This window comes from Zalophus californianus, chromosome 1 (assembly GCF_009762305.2).
Source record: "Zalophus californianus isolate mZalCal1 chromosome 1, mZalCal1.pri.v2, whole genome shotgun sequence".
NCBI lineage: Eukaryota > Metazoa > Chordata > Mammalia > Carnivora > Otariidae > Zalophus > Zalophus californianus.
In genome coordinates this window covers 11,774,613-11,792,486 of record NC_045595.1, presented here as the reverse complement: position 1 = coordinate 11,792,486, position 17,874 = coordinate 11,774,613, and the positions used below count along the sequence as shown (strand labels likewise).

General features: G+C 46.9%; 1 protein-coding gene across 1 annotated transcript in view; it reads right to left on the bottom strand.

Annotated features, from left to right (window-relative positions):
* Positions 1 to 1,235: 1,235 nt before the first annotated feature.
* The window catches only part of LOC113917645 (cytochrome P450 4F22), a 34,658-nt gene continuing 18,019 nt past the window's right edge, over positions 1,236 to 17,874 (bottom strand). The window contains exons 7-13 of the mRNA XM_027585544.1: positions 7,108 to 7,375; positions 5,805 to 5,871; positions 5,565 to 5,694; positions 3,709 to 3,842; positions 2,723 to 2,787; positions 2,015 to 2,097; positions 1,236 to 1,638 (exon numbers count right to left, since the gene is read on the bottom strand). Of these exons, the coding sequence (XP_027441345.1) occupies positions 1,461 to 1,638; positions 2,015 to 2,097; positions 2,723 to 2,787; positions 3,709 to 3,842; positions 5,565 to 5,694; positions 5,805 to 5,871; positions 7,108 to 7,375 (925 nt within the window). The 3' untranslated portion in view covers positions 1,236 to 1,460. The remainder of the gene's footprint in view (positions 1,639 to 2,014; positions 2,098 to 2,722; positions 2,788 to 3,708; positions 3,843 to 5,564; positions 5,695 to 5,804; positions 5,872 to 7,107; positions 7,376 to 17,874) is intronic.

Sequence of the window (17,874 nt, the reverse complement as noted above, 5' to 3'; positions counted from 1 at the left end):
AGTCACCCCTCCTGTCCTGCACACCTCAGTCTCCCTCTTCCCCAGATTTCCAGCCCCCAGTGCCCCCCCTTCCAAGCCACCTCCCTGCCAGCCCACATCTGACCATGTCCTGTCCTGCCCCCTGCTCACATACCCTCTATAGCTCCCTATTGCCCTCACAATAAGGCCCTAAGTGAGATGTGGCCCGCAGTTCCTGGCAGTTGGCCCTTGACCAACCTTCCTCCATTCTGCCCCCCTCCTCTAGATCCAGCCACCCTGGAGTGGTGTTCCTCGAGAACACCACGCTCTCCCTCACCTGGGGACTTTTGCAGATGCTGTTCCTCCCATGTGACATGCTCTTCTCTCCTTTGTCACAACTCAGCTTGTACCCTCACTTCAGCATCGGAGAAGCTCTCCCTGAGCCACCCCCTGTTGTGTTCGCAGAGCACCAGGGCTTCTCATTTGGAGCACTTGTCATGGATTATAAATAAACTTACATGTGGAATTATTTGTACAACATCTGTCCCCTGTTCTCCCGAGGACAGGAATTGGGCCCAGCTGTGCTCCTGGCCCAGTGCCAACGAACACTTAATTAATATGTGGTCTGTTGATGAAGTAAATGAATGCACAAACTGTCCCAAAAAGCCTGAGTTTATGTCTGAGGGCAAATGGCTTCCCAGTCTCCTAGCCCACAGCTTCCCTCACGTACCTCCCAATAGCCCAGGGACCTTCATTTCCTTCCTGGGCCCCAGGGGAAGTGTCTGGCTGAGCTAGGCGGTGAACGATGGGGGACGTCTGCATCCCTTGCTTTTATTCTACAAAAATCAGAACACTCAGCGAAGGGCCTTTCAGCAAGGGAGGAAGGAAGGGGCTTGTGAGGGAGGGTCTAGATTTACAAAACAGCAGAAGCACATATCCTGAGCCCTGGGATGCAGCCAGATGTCAGAGGAGTTCGCCCAAATGAGCTGGGAGCCTCAAGAAGGTGATGTCCGGGTTCAGGGCTCTAACTTCGGGCTCCAGTTCCCAAGTCCTCAACTTGGAAGCCAGCCGGAATCCACGGGGGACTGGTCCTGAATCCCAGAGGCCTTAGGTGTTGGGTCTTAAGTCCTTGGGTGGCTGGGTGGGTGGGGCCTGAGACCCTGAATGCTCTGGATCCTGGGAGGGGTCTGGGCCCAAGGGGATTTGGCCAAGCCTGATCCCTCAAGCAGGAGAGCCGGAACGGGCCCTCAGGGGACAGGACCTGGACCTCAAGGGGCAGGACCAGACCGCCAGGAGGCGGAGCCTTGTCGTGAGGGGCGTGGCTTGCACCATCAGGCTTCTCCGCCTAGGAGCCTGGTCTTCTGGGAGCCGAACGTGAACTTCGAGGGGCGTGGTTTCTGCCCTCAGGATCTTGGGGGCGGGGCCTGGTCCCTCGGGGGCGGGGCCTGGGCCTCTCCGGGCGGGGCTTGGGCCCCCGGGGTTCCGCAGGGAGGCGCCGGTGCTCAGGCCCGCGGAGGCAGCGGCTCCACGTTGAGCCAGATGCCGTTCTCCGTGCGCAGGATGAGCTCGGGCTTCCGCCGCACCTTGCGCGTTCGGTCCACGCTCAGGCGGAAGCGCAGCAGCGTCAGCGCCACGGCCACGCGCATCTCGGCCATGGCAAAGCTCTGTCCGATGCAGTTCCTAGAGGAAGGGGCACAGGTGTGGGGCTCAGGCTCAGCGGCTGTGTGAGCCAGGAAGGGGGGAGTCCCGGGGTAAATGACCTCCCCCTCTGAGCCTCAGTTCCTTCATCTATAAAATGGGGGCAGGGGCATCAGAGTCGTTGGGAGCATATGAGCCCAGAACTCAGGGCCTGGCACACAGTAGTTGATCAGTACCCAGGGATACTTTCACAGAGTCTGATTAGGGGACATCCTGGTAAACTGAAAGCATGAAGAGGGTGCCGGGGTTGGCAGGAAGCACATCTGGGTGGGAGGTGGTCTCTGCACATCCCTGACCTTCCACTGGCCTCGGTGACCCTCCTATGTTTGACCTGGACTGAGGGAAATAGAAGAATTACCTGGGTCCTGCGGAGAAAGGCACGTAGGCCAGTGGGGAGCGCTGCTGTGGGTTGTCCGGGTCAAAGCGATAGGGGTTGTACACCTAGGCGGGATTAGCCTGGGGGTGAGTCTGGGGGCCTGGCCCAACAGCTTGGCCCCCATCCTTCAGCTGGACAGAAAGAACCTCACTACAATCCAGCCACACCCTCTTTCTGTTATTCAAGCATGCCAGGCTCATTACAACCACAGGGCCTTTGCACTTCTTGTCTCCTCTGCCTGGAACAGGCTTCTCTCTGCTCTTCACACTTTTCAGGTCTCAGCTCAAATATCTCTTCCTCCTCAACGCCTTTCTTCACCACTTGAGATAAAGTGCCCCCCACCCCACTCCAGTTTTTATTTCCTTTGTGCATGTATCAATAACGACAATGATAGTTTTTGCTTATTTTCTTCCCCTGAACTTCACCATGAGCTCCATGAGAGCAAAGGCAGTAACTTTCTCTGTCCTCAGTGCCCAGCACAGAAGCTGGCACACAGGAGGTGTTCAATAAATATTTGTGGACCTAATGAATCAACAGTGGGTGAATGGATGGGGGAAGGGCACTCAAGCTCTATACCCAGCCAGGCCATCTGGGTCCCTGGGGAGCAGAGTAGGGAGGTCTCACGGCCCAGGACCACCCCTTCTGGGGAGGAAGAAGTTGAGGGAATGGAGAATTGAGGCAGGGGCTCACCTTGGAGTCAGGCCACACAGTGGGGTTGTGGTGGGTCCCATAGATGCTGACCAGGCAGATAATTCCTGTGGGGAGGGTGGGGTCAGTGGGGCCATTGGAGCTGAGGGGAACCAAGGCCTTCTCTGAAGATCTCCTCCTTCCCTGCTCTTCCTGGAGCCATGCTGTTCCCATGAGCCATCTGCTACTCTTTCCTGCCCATCCTTCTCTGAAAAATTCTGCTGCTGTGTCCACTCCCCCTGCAGCTCCCTAAAGGGTCCCTTCACCTTTCTAGCTGCCATGCTGGCCACACAGGGATCTTTCTCACGCACATATCTGACATTGTTCCTCCTCAGCTCAAATACCTCCCTTGGCTCCCTACTATCCTGAAGATCAAGTTCAAATGCCTCAACCTAGCATTCAAGTTCTTTCACTACCTGCACCCTGAGACTCTGCTCCATAAATATGCTCTCTCTTTCACTTTCAACCTCCAAGGCTCATCTCTCATGTTGCCTCTTCTAAGCAGCCCTCCCTGCATTTCACCCCAGATAAAGTCATTGCTCCTTATTTTGGGCTGTTCCAGCCCCTGTTCCTCCCTTTAGCCCATCCTTAACCCCATGTGACTGGGATTTCTGTGCCCTGCTGTGTCTCCCTCAGATTGGGTGGTACTCAAGGCCTGGTTCTGGGAACGAGGCCTCTCTAGATCTCCAGCATCACTTGGGCTTAGTCTCCAAGGGGTATCTGGCAACTGAATGAAACCGTCCCTCCCCTACCTGCACCCTCACGGGGCCCATGCTGCCACACCCACTCTTGCCTTTCCACCCAAACTCACCCATCTCTGTCTCCCCCTGGGAGAGACGCTGGGTCTCCTCCCTCCTCCCTCCTCCCGGAAGCAAGAGCCACACAGAGAGATGCCCCATCTACAGGGAGGGTGCACCTGGGGCAGGCATGACCAGGCCCCCCCTAGGCAGCAGAGCACCTCCAGGTGCCCAGGAGGACATCATGGGCACCTTTGGGGATGATGCGCCCATCTGGAAGCTTGATGTCCTCCGTGCAGCGGCGGGAGACCAAGGTCACTGGTGGGAACTGGCGTAGGCTCTCCTTGATGCACATGGTGGTGAAGGGCAGCTGAGTCAGGTCGTCCCTGGGGAGCATGGAACGTGGAATGGTGGGTGACTTGAGGCCAGGCCACAGCAAAAAACATCCCCTTCCCCAAACACACACATGAACACACACACGCCCATGCACATGCACATGCATTCAGAAGCAACCACACAGGAAACCAGTCCAGGATCTCAGACTTGCCCCAGCTTCCCGCATTTGTAGTTGGGGCATGAGCATATCACTAATCCTCAGCATGCAAAATATCTGACCCTAAACCAATCAAAGCAGCACCAGCAGGCTTCTGCAGGCCCAGCATTAACCCTTTAACTGATGAATAATGTCAGAGGACAGCTGGGAGGGGTGCCAGGATAGGCAGGGGCGCCCGGGGCCACAGCAGTTTACCAGCCTGTATGGATCAATTTCAGTATTTAAAAACCCATACATCCTCTCCTTATGCTCTTATTAACTTTTTTCCACTGGACTCCAGGGCCCCAGATTGGATTAATTATAACCCTTGGTCCATGATCTGGATCACTTTCTTTCTCTTTCAAAGAAATTTTATGTCGCTACCTTAAAGGGCAAACAGCATGCCTGGGATAAAAGTGCCCATAACATAGACACCACTGGGAAAACAGAGGAGTTATTAAATTCTAGCTAGTCGTGAGAAACTGAGCCGTCTTATCCCTTCATTAAAAAAGCAGATTCAGGGGCGCCTGGGTGGCTCAGATGGTTAAGCGTCTGCCTTCGGCTCAGGTCATGATCCCAGGGTCCTGGGATCAAGTCCCGCATCGGGATCCTTGCTCAGCAGGGAGCCTGCTTCTCCCTCTGCCTGCCCCTCCCCTTGCTTGTGCTCTCTCTTTCTCTGATAAATAAATAAAATCTTTTTCAAAAGGCAGGGGGGCAGATTCGCAAGGAGTTCAAGATACAATGGCATCCAACTGAGAGTGTCTCCCTGACATCAAAATCTAAAAGGTGGGCACTGGGGCGCCTGGGTGGCTCAGTCGGTTAAGCGGCTGCTTTCGGCTCAGGTCATAATCCCAAGGTCCTGGGATCGAGCCCGCATCGGGCTCTCTGCTCGGCGGGGAGCCTGCTTCTCCCTCTTCCTCTGCCTGCCTTTCTGCCTACCTGTTCTCTCTCTGTATCTCTCTGCCAAATAAATAAATAAAATCTTAAAATAAAATAAAATAAAAGGTGGGCACTGAACAGAAAAGAGCTTTCTTTCTCACTGTTGGATGCTATGTATTGCTGTGTTTCCTTTGAGACATCCAGAATCAGCTCTACATGGCACATATCTAAAGTAAATTGGATTATTTTTCCCAATTCTTCACTCCCCCACCCACCTCACACCTGTGTTTGAATTATACACCCCGTGCGCTCTGCATGTGATTCTGCAGTGTCTTCTGCTCAGGTGAGTGGAATGTATGTCCTGTCCCATTCATGCTGGACTTGGCCCTGTGACTTGCTTTAGCTAAATGGAATGTTACAATGTAAGCAGAGGTTTTAAACTGTGGCTCTTTGTGCTTCGGGAATCTGCCTTGAGAAGAATGTGCCCAGGGTAGCTGCTAGTTCAAGGAGAATGAGGAGATATGTGGAACAGACCTGAACCCACACATCTGTTTTGACGCCACCCCACTCAACAACACCCAGCAGGAGCAAGAGTAATATACAGGCAAGAGCAAGAAATGTGTGCCGACCAGAGAAAGAAAGAAATGCAAGCTCTAGACTCAACCTGCCTCTACCATCCCCCCGACCCTAAACCGACCACTCCAGCTCTTCCAGCTCCCGGCCTTTCATGACTTCATGGATCTCTTCCCGGCACTTCTCCTGGTACTCTGGATACTTGGCCAAGTTGAAGAGCACCCATGAGAGCCCACTGGACGTTGTGTCATGACCTGTAGGCAGAGGAGGAGCTAAAACAGAGGCTGCCTGAAGACAGCGAAGATGCGATTTTCAGACAACGGGGCCCCTCCTGGCCTCCCCCAGCCTCACCCCACGTCCTCACCTTCAAACATAAAGGTGTCCGCCTCAGCTCGGATGTCCTCATCGGACAGTTCCTTCCCATCTTCATCCTGGGATGAGCCGGAGAGGACGCTCAGCCCACTTCATCCCACCCTCCACATCCCAGGGCTCCTCTGAAGTCAAGATATTGGCCCCTCTCTCAAGCCAAGCTGCAGGGGGAAGGATTCCAGGCAGACAGAGGTATGTAGCTTGTCTAAGAAAGATGGAAAGCGGGGCGCCTGGGTGGCTCAGATGGTTAAGCGTCTGCCTTCGGCTCAGGTCATGATCCCAGGGTCCTGGGATCGAGCCCCACATCGGGCTCCTGGCTCAGCGAGGAACCTGCTTCTCCCTCTCCCTCTGCCTCTCTCCCTGCTCATGCTCTCTCTCTCTCTCTCTCTCTCTGTATCTCTGTGTCTCAAATGAATAAATAAAATCTTTAAAAAAAAAAAAGAAAGATGGAAAGCGGGAGAGAGAGTGAAAGACGAAGGGAAGAAGGGAGTTTGTGTTTCTTGAGTAGCTGCTAGCACCAGAGAGCCTGCTGGATGCCCAGCCATGATCTGCGATCACACCTCGTGACCATCACGTCATAAATGGGGAAACTGAGGCTCGGAGGGGAGAGTCAGATGCCTAAGGTCAAGCATCCACTAAGCTGCAGGGCCAGAACTGGAACGCAGGACTGTCTGAATCCAGAACCCAAGCACTGCTCAGAAATTCCACAGAAGCAATGTCTGCAACTGCCACATTTCTTCAAAGTCTTGTCATTTCATCATCATAAGTCTGGTGGCAACATTGTGCCCCCGCCCCCGCCTCCAGAACTCATACGGACCCAGGAACCCCCCAGGAACTCAGCATGTGACCGTATTTGGAGACAGGGCCTTTAGAGAGGTAATTCAATTATAATGAGGTCCTTACGGTGGGCCCTAGCCCCACATGACTGGTGTCCCTAGAAGAAGAGGAAATTTACACAGAGTCCCAAGCAGAGGGAAGACAACGTGAAGACACATGAGAAGGTACCATATACAAGCCAGGGAGAGAGGCCTCAGAAGAAGCCAACCCGGTCAACACCTTGACCTCAGACTTTTAGCCCCCAGAACCTTGAGAAAATTAATTTCTGTGGTTTAACTCCCCCAGTCCGTAGCACTTTGTTACGGCAACGCTAGCGAACTAAAACAGTAAGTCTTACGAGTGCTGCACCCGCCTGCATCCCAGATCTATGTTACTTTGGACCTTTATCATTTTATGTAGTCGGTGCAATTCTCAAGGAGGCCGTCCGGGGCCGGGCTCCACCCTCCAGGGCCCAGTCTCACCCGCGCCAGGAGCAGCACATCGATGAAGTCCAAGGTCTTGCCCTGCTTGCCCTTCAGCCAGGCCTCAGCCCCCTGCTGGTGGAGTGCCCGCCGCCGCTCCTGGATGACGTCCGTGGTGAAGCGGTGCACGGTGTCACAAGCCTGCCGGAATCGCCGCCCGTCTGCCGTGAGGTAGTAGATGAAGTCTATGTGATGATGCAGACGATACTGGCGCTGGACCACCAGGGCACTCAGCTCAATGATGGCCGAGATGTAATCACTCATCTTCCTGTGGGGGAGGTGGGGTGGGGGGAGAAGAGACATGAGCTCAGGCCTGGCCGCTAAGACAAGCTTCTCCTCCCCATGCAGAGGTAACAGAGAGAGGCCCTGTATAGACTAGATTTTCTTATTTTCTTGTATTCTTTATGCCCTGCCAGCCGAGGCCTTGGTAACTGGAGAGACAATGCCCCTCACAGAACCAGCCAGTTCTTAGAGACGGCCGATAATTCACCCAACAGCATGCCTTTCATATGAAAACCAAACAATCCAGAGCCCATACGCTGAAATTTATCAGGCGGAGCCTCTCTCTCCAGGCCTTAATCACCCCAGGGCCAGGTACTAGAGACAACTAGGGACAGCCCCTATCCTCCAGGGCCCTCTGAAGGTATTCAAACTAGCCAATCGTAAGCCTGCACCCTGCCATACTGTTCCTTCTCACGGAAACCACAAAAAAAGACTCCTGCCACGCTTTCTCCTGACTGACACGGTGCTTCCCTGTGTGGCCCTCAGTGATGTGGCATGCCCCCTCCTCTTGAGAACTGTAAGTAACAAACTATTTTTTAATGGCAATCATCTGATCTGTTGGCCTCATCATACCTGAATAAAACCAAAATCCAGGTACATTTTAAAACAGGCCCAAAGGGGAACCCTCCCACACTGTTGGAGGGAATGCAAGCTGGTGCATCCACTCTGGAAAACAGTATGGAGGTTCCTCAAAAAGTTGAAAATAGAGCTACCCTATGACCCAGCAATTGTACTACTGGGTATTTACCCCAAGGATACAAATGTAGTGATCTGAAGGTGTACGTGCACCCCATTGTTTATAGCAGCAATGTCCACAATAGCCAAACTGTGGAAAGAGCCAAGATGTCCATCAACAGATGAATGGATAAAGAAGATGTGGTATATATATACAATGGAATATTACGCAGCCATCAAAAATGAAATCTTGCCATTTGCAATGATATGGATGGAACTAGAGGGTATTATGCTAAGCGAAATAAGGCAATCAGAGAAAGACAATTATCATATGATCTCACTGATATGAGGAATTTGAGAAACAAGACAGAGGATCATAGGGGAAGGGAGGGAAAAATGAAAAAAGACAAAACCAGAGAGGGAGACAAACCATAAGAGACTCTTAATCTCAGGAAACAAACTGAGGGTTGCTGGAGTGGTGGGGGTGGGAGGGATGGGTGGCTGGGTGATGGACATTGGGGAGGGTATGTGCTATGGTGAGCAATGTGAATTGTGTAAGACTGATGAATCACAGATCTGTACCCCTGAAACAAATAATACATAATATGTTAAATAAATAAATTAAATTAAATAAAACAGGCCCAAAGGATTAAGACTTCCAAATAGACATAACATCACTAAGACTAAATGCCTACAAGCCACAGAGTGGGAGAACTCCTATTCCTGATGGCAAACTTGTATCTAAAATATAGAAAGAGGTCTTAAAATGCAATAAGAGACAAATAACCAAATTTAAAAACGGGCAAAGCATACGAATAGACATTTCTCCAAAGAAGATATACAAATGGCCAAACAGTGCATGAAAAGATACTTAATAGCACTAGTCACTAGGGAAATGCAAATCAAAACCACAATGAGATGCCGCTTCACCCTAACTAGGAATGGCTAGAACCAAAAAGACAGATAATAGCAAGTGTTTAAAAAAAAATAACAAGTGTTGGTAAGGGTGTGGAGAAATTGGAGTCCTCACACACTGCTGGTAGAAATATAAAATGGCACATCTACTTTGGGAAAAATGTCTACCAGTTCCTCAAACCTAAACAAAGATTATCACATAACCCAGCAATTCCACTCCTAGGTACAGACTTAAAAAATCGAAAACATCTGGGGAGGCGGAGCAAGATGGCGGAGGAGTAGGAGACATGGATTTCGTCTGGTCTTAGGAATTCAGCTGAATAGGGATCAAACCATTCTGAACACCTACAAACTCAACAGGAGATCGAAGAGGAGAGTAGCAACAACTCTCTGAACAGAGAAGCGACCACTTACTGGAAGGTAGGACGTGCGGAGAAGTGAATCCGAGGCGATATTCGGGAGGATAGACGGCGGGGGAGGGGGCCTCCGTCGGCCGCTTCTGGCAAGTGATAGAGCCGCAGAGCACAAAATCGGACCTTTTAGAAGTTGGCTCTGCTGAGGGACGTCGCTGCAGTAGCTAAGCAGGGGGTGGAATCCTCCCGGGACAGTGTGGTCTCAGGACCCTCGGGGTCACAGAAAGACCGGGGGAGCCTGAGTGCGGCAGAGCTCCCAGGTATTGGAGCAGGGAAGCTGGCTGCAGAGACGGAGCCGAGGCGCGGGCTCTCAGCTCCGGGTTGCCATAAACTGTGATCCGCGGCCCAGTCGGGCCACTGCTCCTCCAGCAGGGACCCAACAAGCGGCAGAGCCAGAGAGACTCCCTTCCTCCCCCGGGAGGAGCGGCGCAGAAACGAACCGCAGGGATCTGCTGGGTTTGGAGACTCCACACGGGGTCGGGTGCCAGAGATAGCAACGCTCGGTCACAGGCCGGGTGAGCACGGAGTGCGGCCGGAGACCGGGGAGACGGGAGTGACTGCTTTTCTCTGGGGGCGCACTGAGGAGCAGGGCCCCGAGTTCTCAGCTCCTCCGGGTGGAGATTGGGAGGCCACCATTTCTGCCCTGGTCCTCCAAAGCTGTACCGAGAGCTGGCAGGGAACAAAAGCTCCTGAGATCAAACCCGAGCAGCTTGCTTAGCCCGGACCGACAAGGGCAGGGCAATTCAGCCTCCAGCAAAGACATTTGGAAACCACAGGAACAGGCCCCTCCCCCAGAAGATCAGCACGAACAGCCAGCAAGCCAAGACCAAGTTTACCGATCAAGGAGAACGGGAGAACTCCAGCGCTAGGGGAATACTGCACATAGAATTCATGGCTTTTTTTTACCATGATTCATTAGTTCATCAAAGTTAATTTTTGTTAACTGTTTTTTTTTTTTTACTTTTCTTTTTCACTTTTTCAACCAACATCTTATCAGTCCCTTTTTTTAAAAAAAAAACATTTTTTATTTTTCATTTTTAGAGTCATATTTTATCCCTTCATAGTAGTTACCCTTATTTGTGGCATATATATATAAGTTGTTCTCTCTTTAAAATTTTGAGATACAGTTTTTTCTAAAAGATCAAAATATACCCCAAATCACTAGTGTATGGCTTTGTTCTAGTCTCCTGCCTGATCACAGTCTCTTCCTTTTTCCTTTTTTTTTTTCTTCTTAAATCTTCTTCTTTCTTTTTTCAAACAACTTCTTATCTTATCAAGTCCTTTTATAAAATCTTTTATAATTTTCATCTTTACAGTCATCTTCCATCCCTTCATTGTATCAACCCTTATGTTGTACATATATGTCTTTCTTCCTTTAAAATTTTAGGAGGCACTTTTTTCTAACAGACCAAAATACGCCCAAAATCTAGTGTGTGGCACTGATCTTGCACTAGCCTGATCATATTTGATCATATTCTCATTTTTTGTATTGTTCTGTTTTTATCTATTTTCTTTTTTTCTTTTTTCCTCTTTCTTTTTTCTTTCTTTCCCTTTCTTTTCCCCTGGTTTCAGATCTTTTCTGATTTGTATACAGTATATTTGCTGGGGACGTTGTAAACCTGTTAGCATTTTGTTCTCTCATTCATCTATTCTCCTCTGGACAAAATGACAAGACGAAAAAAATCACCTCAGCAAAAAGAACAAGAGGTAGTACCATCAGCCAGGGACCTACTCAATACGGACATTAGTACGATGTCGGACCTAGAGTTCAGAATCATGACTTTAAAGATACTAGCTGGGCTTGAAAAAAGCGTGGAAGTTATTAGAGAAACCCTTTCTGGAGAAATAAAAGAACTAAAATCTAACCAAGTCGAAATCAAAAAGGCTACTGATGAGGTGCAATCAAAAATGGGGGCACTAACTGCTAGGATAAATGAGGCAGAAGAGAGAATCAGCAATATAGAAGACCAAATGATGGAAAATAAAGAGGCTGAGAAAAAGAGGGAGAAACAACTACAGGATCACGAGGGCAGAATTCGAGAGATAAGTGATACGATAAGATGAAACAACATTAGAATAATTGGGATCCCAGAAGAAGAAGAAAGAGAGAGGGGGGCAGAAGGTATATTGGAGCAAATAATAGCAGAGAACTTCCCTAATGTGAAGAAGGAAACAGGCATCAAAATCCAGGAGGCACAGAGAACCCCTCTCAAAATCAATAAAAATAGGTCAACACCCCGACATCTAATAGTAAAACTTACGAGTCTCAGAGACAAAGAGAAAATCCTGAAAGCAGCTCGGGTGAAGAGATATGTAACCTACAATGGTAGAAACATTAGATTGGCAACAGACCTATCCACAGAGACCTGGCAGGCCAGAAAGGACTGGCAAGATATCTTCAGAGCACTAAACGAGAAAAATATGAAGCCAAGAATACTATATCCAGCTAGGCTCTCATTGAAAGTAGAAGGAGAGATAAAAAGCTTCCAGAACAAACAAAAACTAAAGGAATTTGCAAACACGAAACCAGCCCTCCAGGAAATATTGAAAGGGGTCCTCTAAGCAAAGAGAGAGCCTAAAAGCAGTAAAGATCAGAAAGGAACACAGACAACATACAGTAACAGTCACCTTACAGGTAATACAATGGCACTAAATTCATACCTTTCAATAGTTACCCTGAATGTAAATGGGCTCAATGCCCCAATCAAAAGACACAGGCTATCAGATTGGATTAAAAAACAAGACCCATCCATATGCTGTCTGCAAGAGACTCATTTTAGACCCAAAGACACCCCCAGATTGAAAGTGAGGGGGTGGAAAACCATTTACCATGCTAATGGACACCAAAAGAAAGCTGGGGTGGCAATCCTTATATCAGACAAACTAGATTTTAAAACAAAGACTGTAATAAGAGATGAGGAAGGACACTATATCCTACTTAAAGGGTCTATCCAACAAGAAGATCTAACAATTGTAAATATCTATGCCCCGAACATGGGAGCAGCCAATTATATAAGCCAATTAATAACAAAAGCAAAGAAACACATTGACAACAATACAATAATAGTGGGGGACTTTAACACCCCCCCTGACTGAAATGGACAGATCATCTAAGTAAAAGATCAACAAGGAAAGAAAGACTTTAAATGACACACTGGACCAAATGGACTTCACAGACATATTCAGAACATTCCATCCCAAAGCAACAGAATACACATTCTTCTCTAGTGCCCATGGAACATTCTCCAGAATTGATCACATCCTAGGTCACAAATCAGGTCTCAACCGGTACCAAAAGATTGGGATCATTCCCTGCATATTTTCAGACCACAATGCTTTGAAACTAGAACTCAATCACAAGAGGAAAGTCGGAAAGAACTCAAATACATGGAGGCTAAAGAGCATCCTACTAAAGAATGAATGGGTCCACCAGGAAATTAAAGAAGAATTTTAAAAAATTCATGGAAACCAATGAAAATGAAAACACAACTGTTCAAAATCTTTGGGATACAGCAAAGGCAGTCCTGAGAGGAAAGTATATAGCAATACAAGCCTTTCTCAAGAAACAAGAAAGGTCTCAAATACACAGCCTAACTCTACACCTAAAGGAGCTGGAGAAAGAACAGCAAATAAAGCCTAAACCCAGCAGGAGAAGAGAAATCATAAAGATCAGAGCAGAAATCAATGAAATAGAAACCAAAAGAACAGTAGAACAGATCAACAAAACTAGGAGCTGGTTCTTTGAAAGAATTAACAAGATTGATAAACCCCTGGCCAGACTGATCAAAAAGAAAAGAGAAATGACCCAAATCAACAAAATCATGAATGAAAGAGGAGAGATCACAACCAACACCAAAGAAATACAAACAATTATAAGAACATATTATGAGCAACTCTAAGCCAGCAAATTAGATAACCTGGAAGAAATGGGTGCATTCCTAGAGATGTATCAACTACCAAAATTGAACCAGGAAGAAATAGAAAGCCTGAACAGACCTATAGCCACTAAGGAAATTGAAGCAGTCATCAAAAATCTCCCAAAAAACAAAAGCCCAGGGCCAGATGGCTTCCCAGGGGAATTCTATCAGACATTGAAAGAAGAATTAATACCTATTCTCCTGAAACTGTTCCAAAAAATAGAAATGGAAGGAAAACTTCCGAACTCATTTTATGAGCCAGCATTACCTTGATCCCAAAACCACACAAAGACCCCATCAAAAAGGAGAATTACAGACCAATATCCTTGATGAACATGGATGCAAAAATTCTCACCAAAATACTAGCCAATAGGATCCAACAGTATATTAAAAGGATTATTCACCACGACCAAGTGGGATTTATCCCTGGGCTGCAGGCTGGTTCAACATCCGCAAATCAATCAACGTGATACAATACATTAACAAAAGAAAGAACAAGAATCATATGATCCTCTCAATAGATGCAGAAAAAGCATTTGACAAAGTACAGCATCCTTTCTTGATCAAAACTCTTCAGAGTATAGGGATAGAGGGTACATACCTCAATATCATAAAAGCCATCTACGAAAAACCTACAGCGAATATCATTCTCAATGGGGAAAGGCTGAGAGCTTTTCCCCTAAGGTCAGGAACGCGGCAGGGATGTCCACTCTCCCCACTGCTATTCAACATAGTATTAGAAGTCCTAGCCACAGCAATCAGACAACAAAAAGAAATCAAAGGCATCCAAATCGGCAAAGAGGAAGTCAAACTCTCACTCTTTGCAGATGATATGATACTGTATGTGGAAAACCCAAAAGACTCCACCCCAAAACTGCTAGAACTCATACAGGAATTCAGTAAAGTAGCAGGATATAAAATCAATGCACAGAAATCAGTGGCATTCCTATACACCAACAACAAGAGAGAAGAGAGACAAATCAAGGAGTCGATCCCATTCACAATTGCACCCAAAACCATTAGATACCTAGGAATAAATTTAACCAAAGAGGCAAAGGATCTGTACTCAGAAAACTATAAAATACTCATGAAAGAAATTGAAGAAGACACAAAGAAATGGAAAAATGTTCCATGATCATGGATTGGGAGAACCAACATTGTGAAGATGTCAATGCTACCTAGAGCAATCTACACATTCAATGCAATCCCTATCAAAATACCATCCACTTTTTTCAAAGAAATGGAACAAATAATCCTAAAATTTGTATGGAACCAGAAGAGACCCCAAATAGCCAGAGGAATATTAAAAAAGAAAAGCAAAGCTGGCGGCATCACAATTCCGGACTTCCAGCTCTATTACAAAGCTGTCATCATCAAGACAGTATGGTACTGGCACAAAAACAGACACATAGATCAATGGAACAGAATAGAGAGCCCAGAAATGGACCCTCAACTCTATGGTCAACTTATCTTTGATAAAGCAGGAAGGAATGTCCAATGGAAAAAAGACAGTCTCTTCAACAAATGGTGTTGGGAAAATTGGACAGCCACATGCAGAAGAATGAAACTGGACCATTTCCTTACACCACACACAAAAATAGACTCCAAATGGTTGAAAGACCTAAACGTGAGACAGGAGTCCATCAAAATCCTAAAGGAGAACACAGGTAGCAACCTCTTCGACCTCAGCCGCAGCAACTTCTTCCTAGAAACATCGCCAAAGGCACGGGAAGCCAGGGCAAAAATGAACTATTGGGATTTCATCAAGATAAAAAGCTTTGGCACAGCAAAAGAAACAGTCCACAAAACCAAAAGACAACCGACAGAATGGGAGAAAATATTTGCAAATGACATATCAGATAAAGGGCTAGTATCCAAAATCTATAAAGAACTTATCAAACTCAACACCCAAAGAACAAATAATCCAGTCAAGAAATGGGCAGAAGACATGAACAGACATTTTTCCAAAGAAGACATTCAAATGGCCAACAGGCACATGAAAAAGTGCTCAACATCGCTCGGCATCAGGGAAATCCAAATCCAAACCTCAATGAGATACCACCTCACACCCATCAGAATGGCTAAAATGAACAAGTCAGGGAACGACAGATGTTGGCGGGGATGTGGAGAAAGGGGAACCCTCCTACACTGTTGGTGGGAATGCAAGCTGGTGCAACCACTCTGGAAAACAGTATGGAGGTTCCTCAAACAGTTGCAATTAGCGCTACCATACGATCCAGCAATTGCACTACGGGGTATTTACCACAAAGATACAAATGTAGGGACCCGAAGGGGTACGTGCACCCCAATGTTTATAGCAGCAATGTCCACAATAGCCAAACTGTGGAAAGAGCCAAGATGTCCATCGACAGATGAATGGATAAAGAAGAGGTGGTATATATACACAATGGAATATTATGCAGCCATCAAAAGGAATGAGATCTTGCCATTTGCGATGACATGGATGGAACTGGAGGGTCTTATGCTTAGTGAAATAAGTCAATCAGAGAAAGACATGTATCATATGACCTCACTGATATGAGGAATTCTTAATCTCAGGAAACAAACTGAGTGTTACTGGAGTGGTTGGGGGTGGGAGGGATGGGTTGGCTGGGTGATAGACATTGGGGAGGGTATGTGCTACGGTGAGCGCTGTGAATTGTGCAAGACTGTTGAATCACAGATCTGCACCTCTGAAACAAATAATGCAACATATTTTAAGAAAAAAGAAAAAGAAGAAGATAGCAGGAGAGGAAGAATGAAGGGGAGTAAGTCGGAGGGAGAGACGAACCATGAGAGATGATGGACTCTGAAAAACAAACTGAGGGTTCTAGAGGGGAGGAGGGTAGGGGGATGGGTTAGCCTGGTGATGGGTATTAAAGAGGGCACATTCTGCATGGAGCACTGGGTGTTATGAACAAACAATGAATCGTGGAACACTACATCAAAAACTACTGATGTAATATATGGTGATTAATATAACAATAAAAAAATTTTTTAAAAAAATCGAAAACATCTGTTCACACAAACACTCATACACCAATGCTTAAATAATAGCCAAAAAGTGGAAACAACCCAAATGTCCATCAGTAGATGAACGGATAAACAAAATGTTGTATTATATGGTAAATGGAATATTCAGCAACCTAAAAAATGAAATATTGACACAGGCCACAGCATGGATGAATCTTGAAAACATTTTGCTGAGTGAACAAAACCAGACACAGAAGTCTGATTCATTCAATCAGTATGAAATTTCCATAATAGACAAATCTATGGCAGCAGAAGGAAGGTTCATGATTGCCTACACCGGGAGAAGTGGGAAGTGGGGGTGAGTGCTAAAATGTACAGGGCTTATCTTTGGTGAAAATATTTTAAAATTGATTATGGTGATGGTTGCACAACTATGTGAATATACTAGAAACCACTGGATTGTATATTTTATTAAATGGGTGAATCATACGGTATGTGAATTACATCTCAGTAAAACTGTTATTTAAAAAATCAAACGAAAGGGTGCCCGTGTGGCACAGTTGGTTAAGTATCTGACTCTTGGTTTTGGCTCAGGTCCTGATCTCAGGGTCATTATACCAAGCCCCGCATCAGGTCCCACACTCAGTATGGAGTCTGCTTAAGATTCTCTCTCCCTCTTCCTCTGCCCCTCCATCCCCCCTACCCCATGCTTGCTCTCGCACTCTCTCTCTCAAATAAATAAGTAAATAAATAAATCTTTTTAAAAATGAAAAAAAACAAATGAAATAATCCCTGGGACAGGTGTGCAAGGGGCTGTCCTTGGTCCTGAAGTATGCTTGTTTTCATACACTTGTCACAGTCTGTCATTTTCTTGTTTCTTTATTTGTGCATGGTTACTGCCTTTCTTCCCACCAACACGTAAATTCCAGAGGAGCAAGACCTTGTCTATTTTGTTGACCACTGTATTCATAGTGCCTAGTCCAAGAGTGGGGCATAGAAGGCACTCAGTAAATATTTCCCAATTAATTAAATAATCAATCACAAAGGCCATCTCCACCTTACCCAACTGAAGCATAACCCTACAAAGCCCAGAGTAACAAAGTCAGCAGCTTATTATTAATGACCTACTATGTGCTACAAACTTGCCATTTACAATGTCTCTTATTCGATATATACCCACTTACACTATAAATTCCAAGGTACTGGAACTTAGTCTGTCGCTCACCACCATATTCCCAGTAGCTAGCATAGTATCAGACACATAGTAGGAACACAACAAATATCTGATGAATGAATGAATGAACCAGGACAATGGTCATCTTATTCATTCATTCAACAAATATTCATTGAGCATCTACTGTGTGTCAGGGCACTGTGGCATCATTTTATTTCTTTTTTTTAAGCACAAAGTGTTATTTATTTAGAGCAGGAGCATGGGGGAGGGGCAGAGGGAGAGGGACAGAGAGATCTCAAGCAGGCTCTGCAAGCACAGAGCCCACCCAACATGGGGCTTGATCCCACAACCCTGTGTTCACGACTCAGGCGAAAATCAAGAGTTGGAAGCTTAACCGACCTAGCCACCCAAGCGCCCC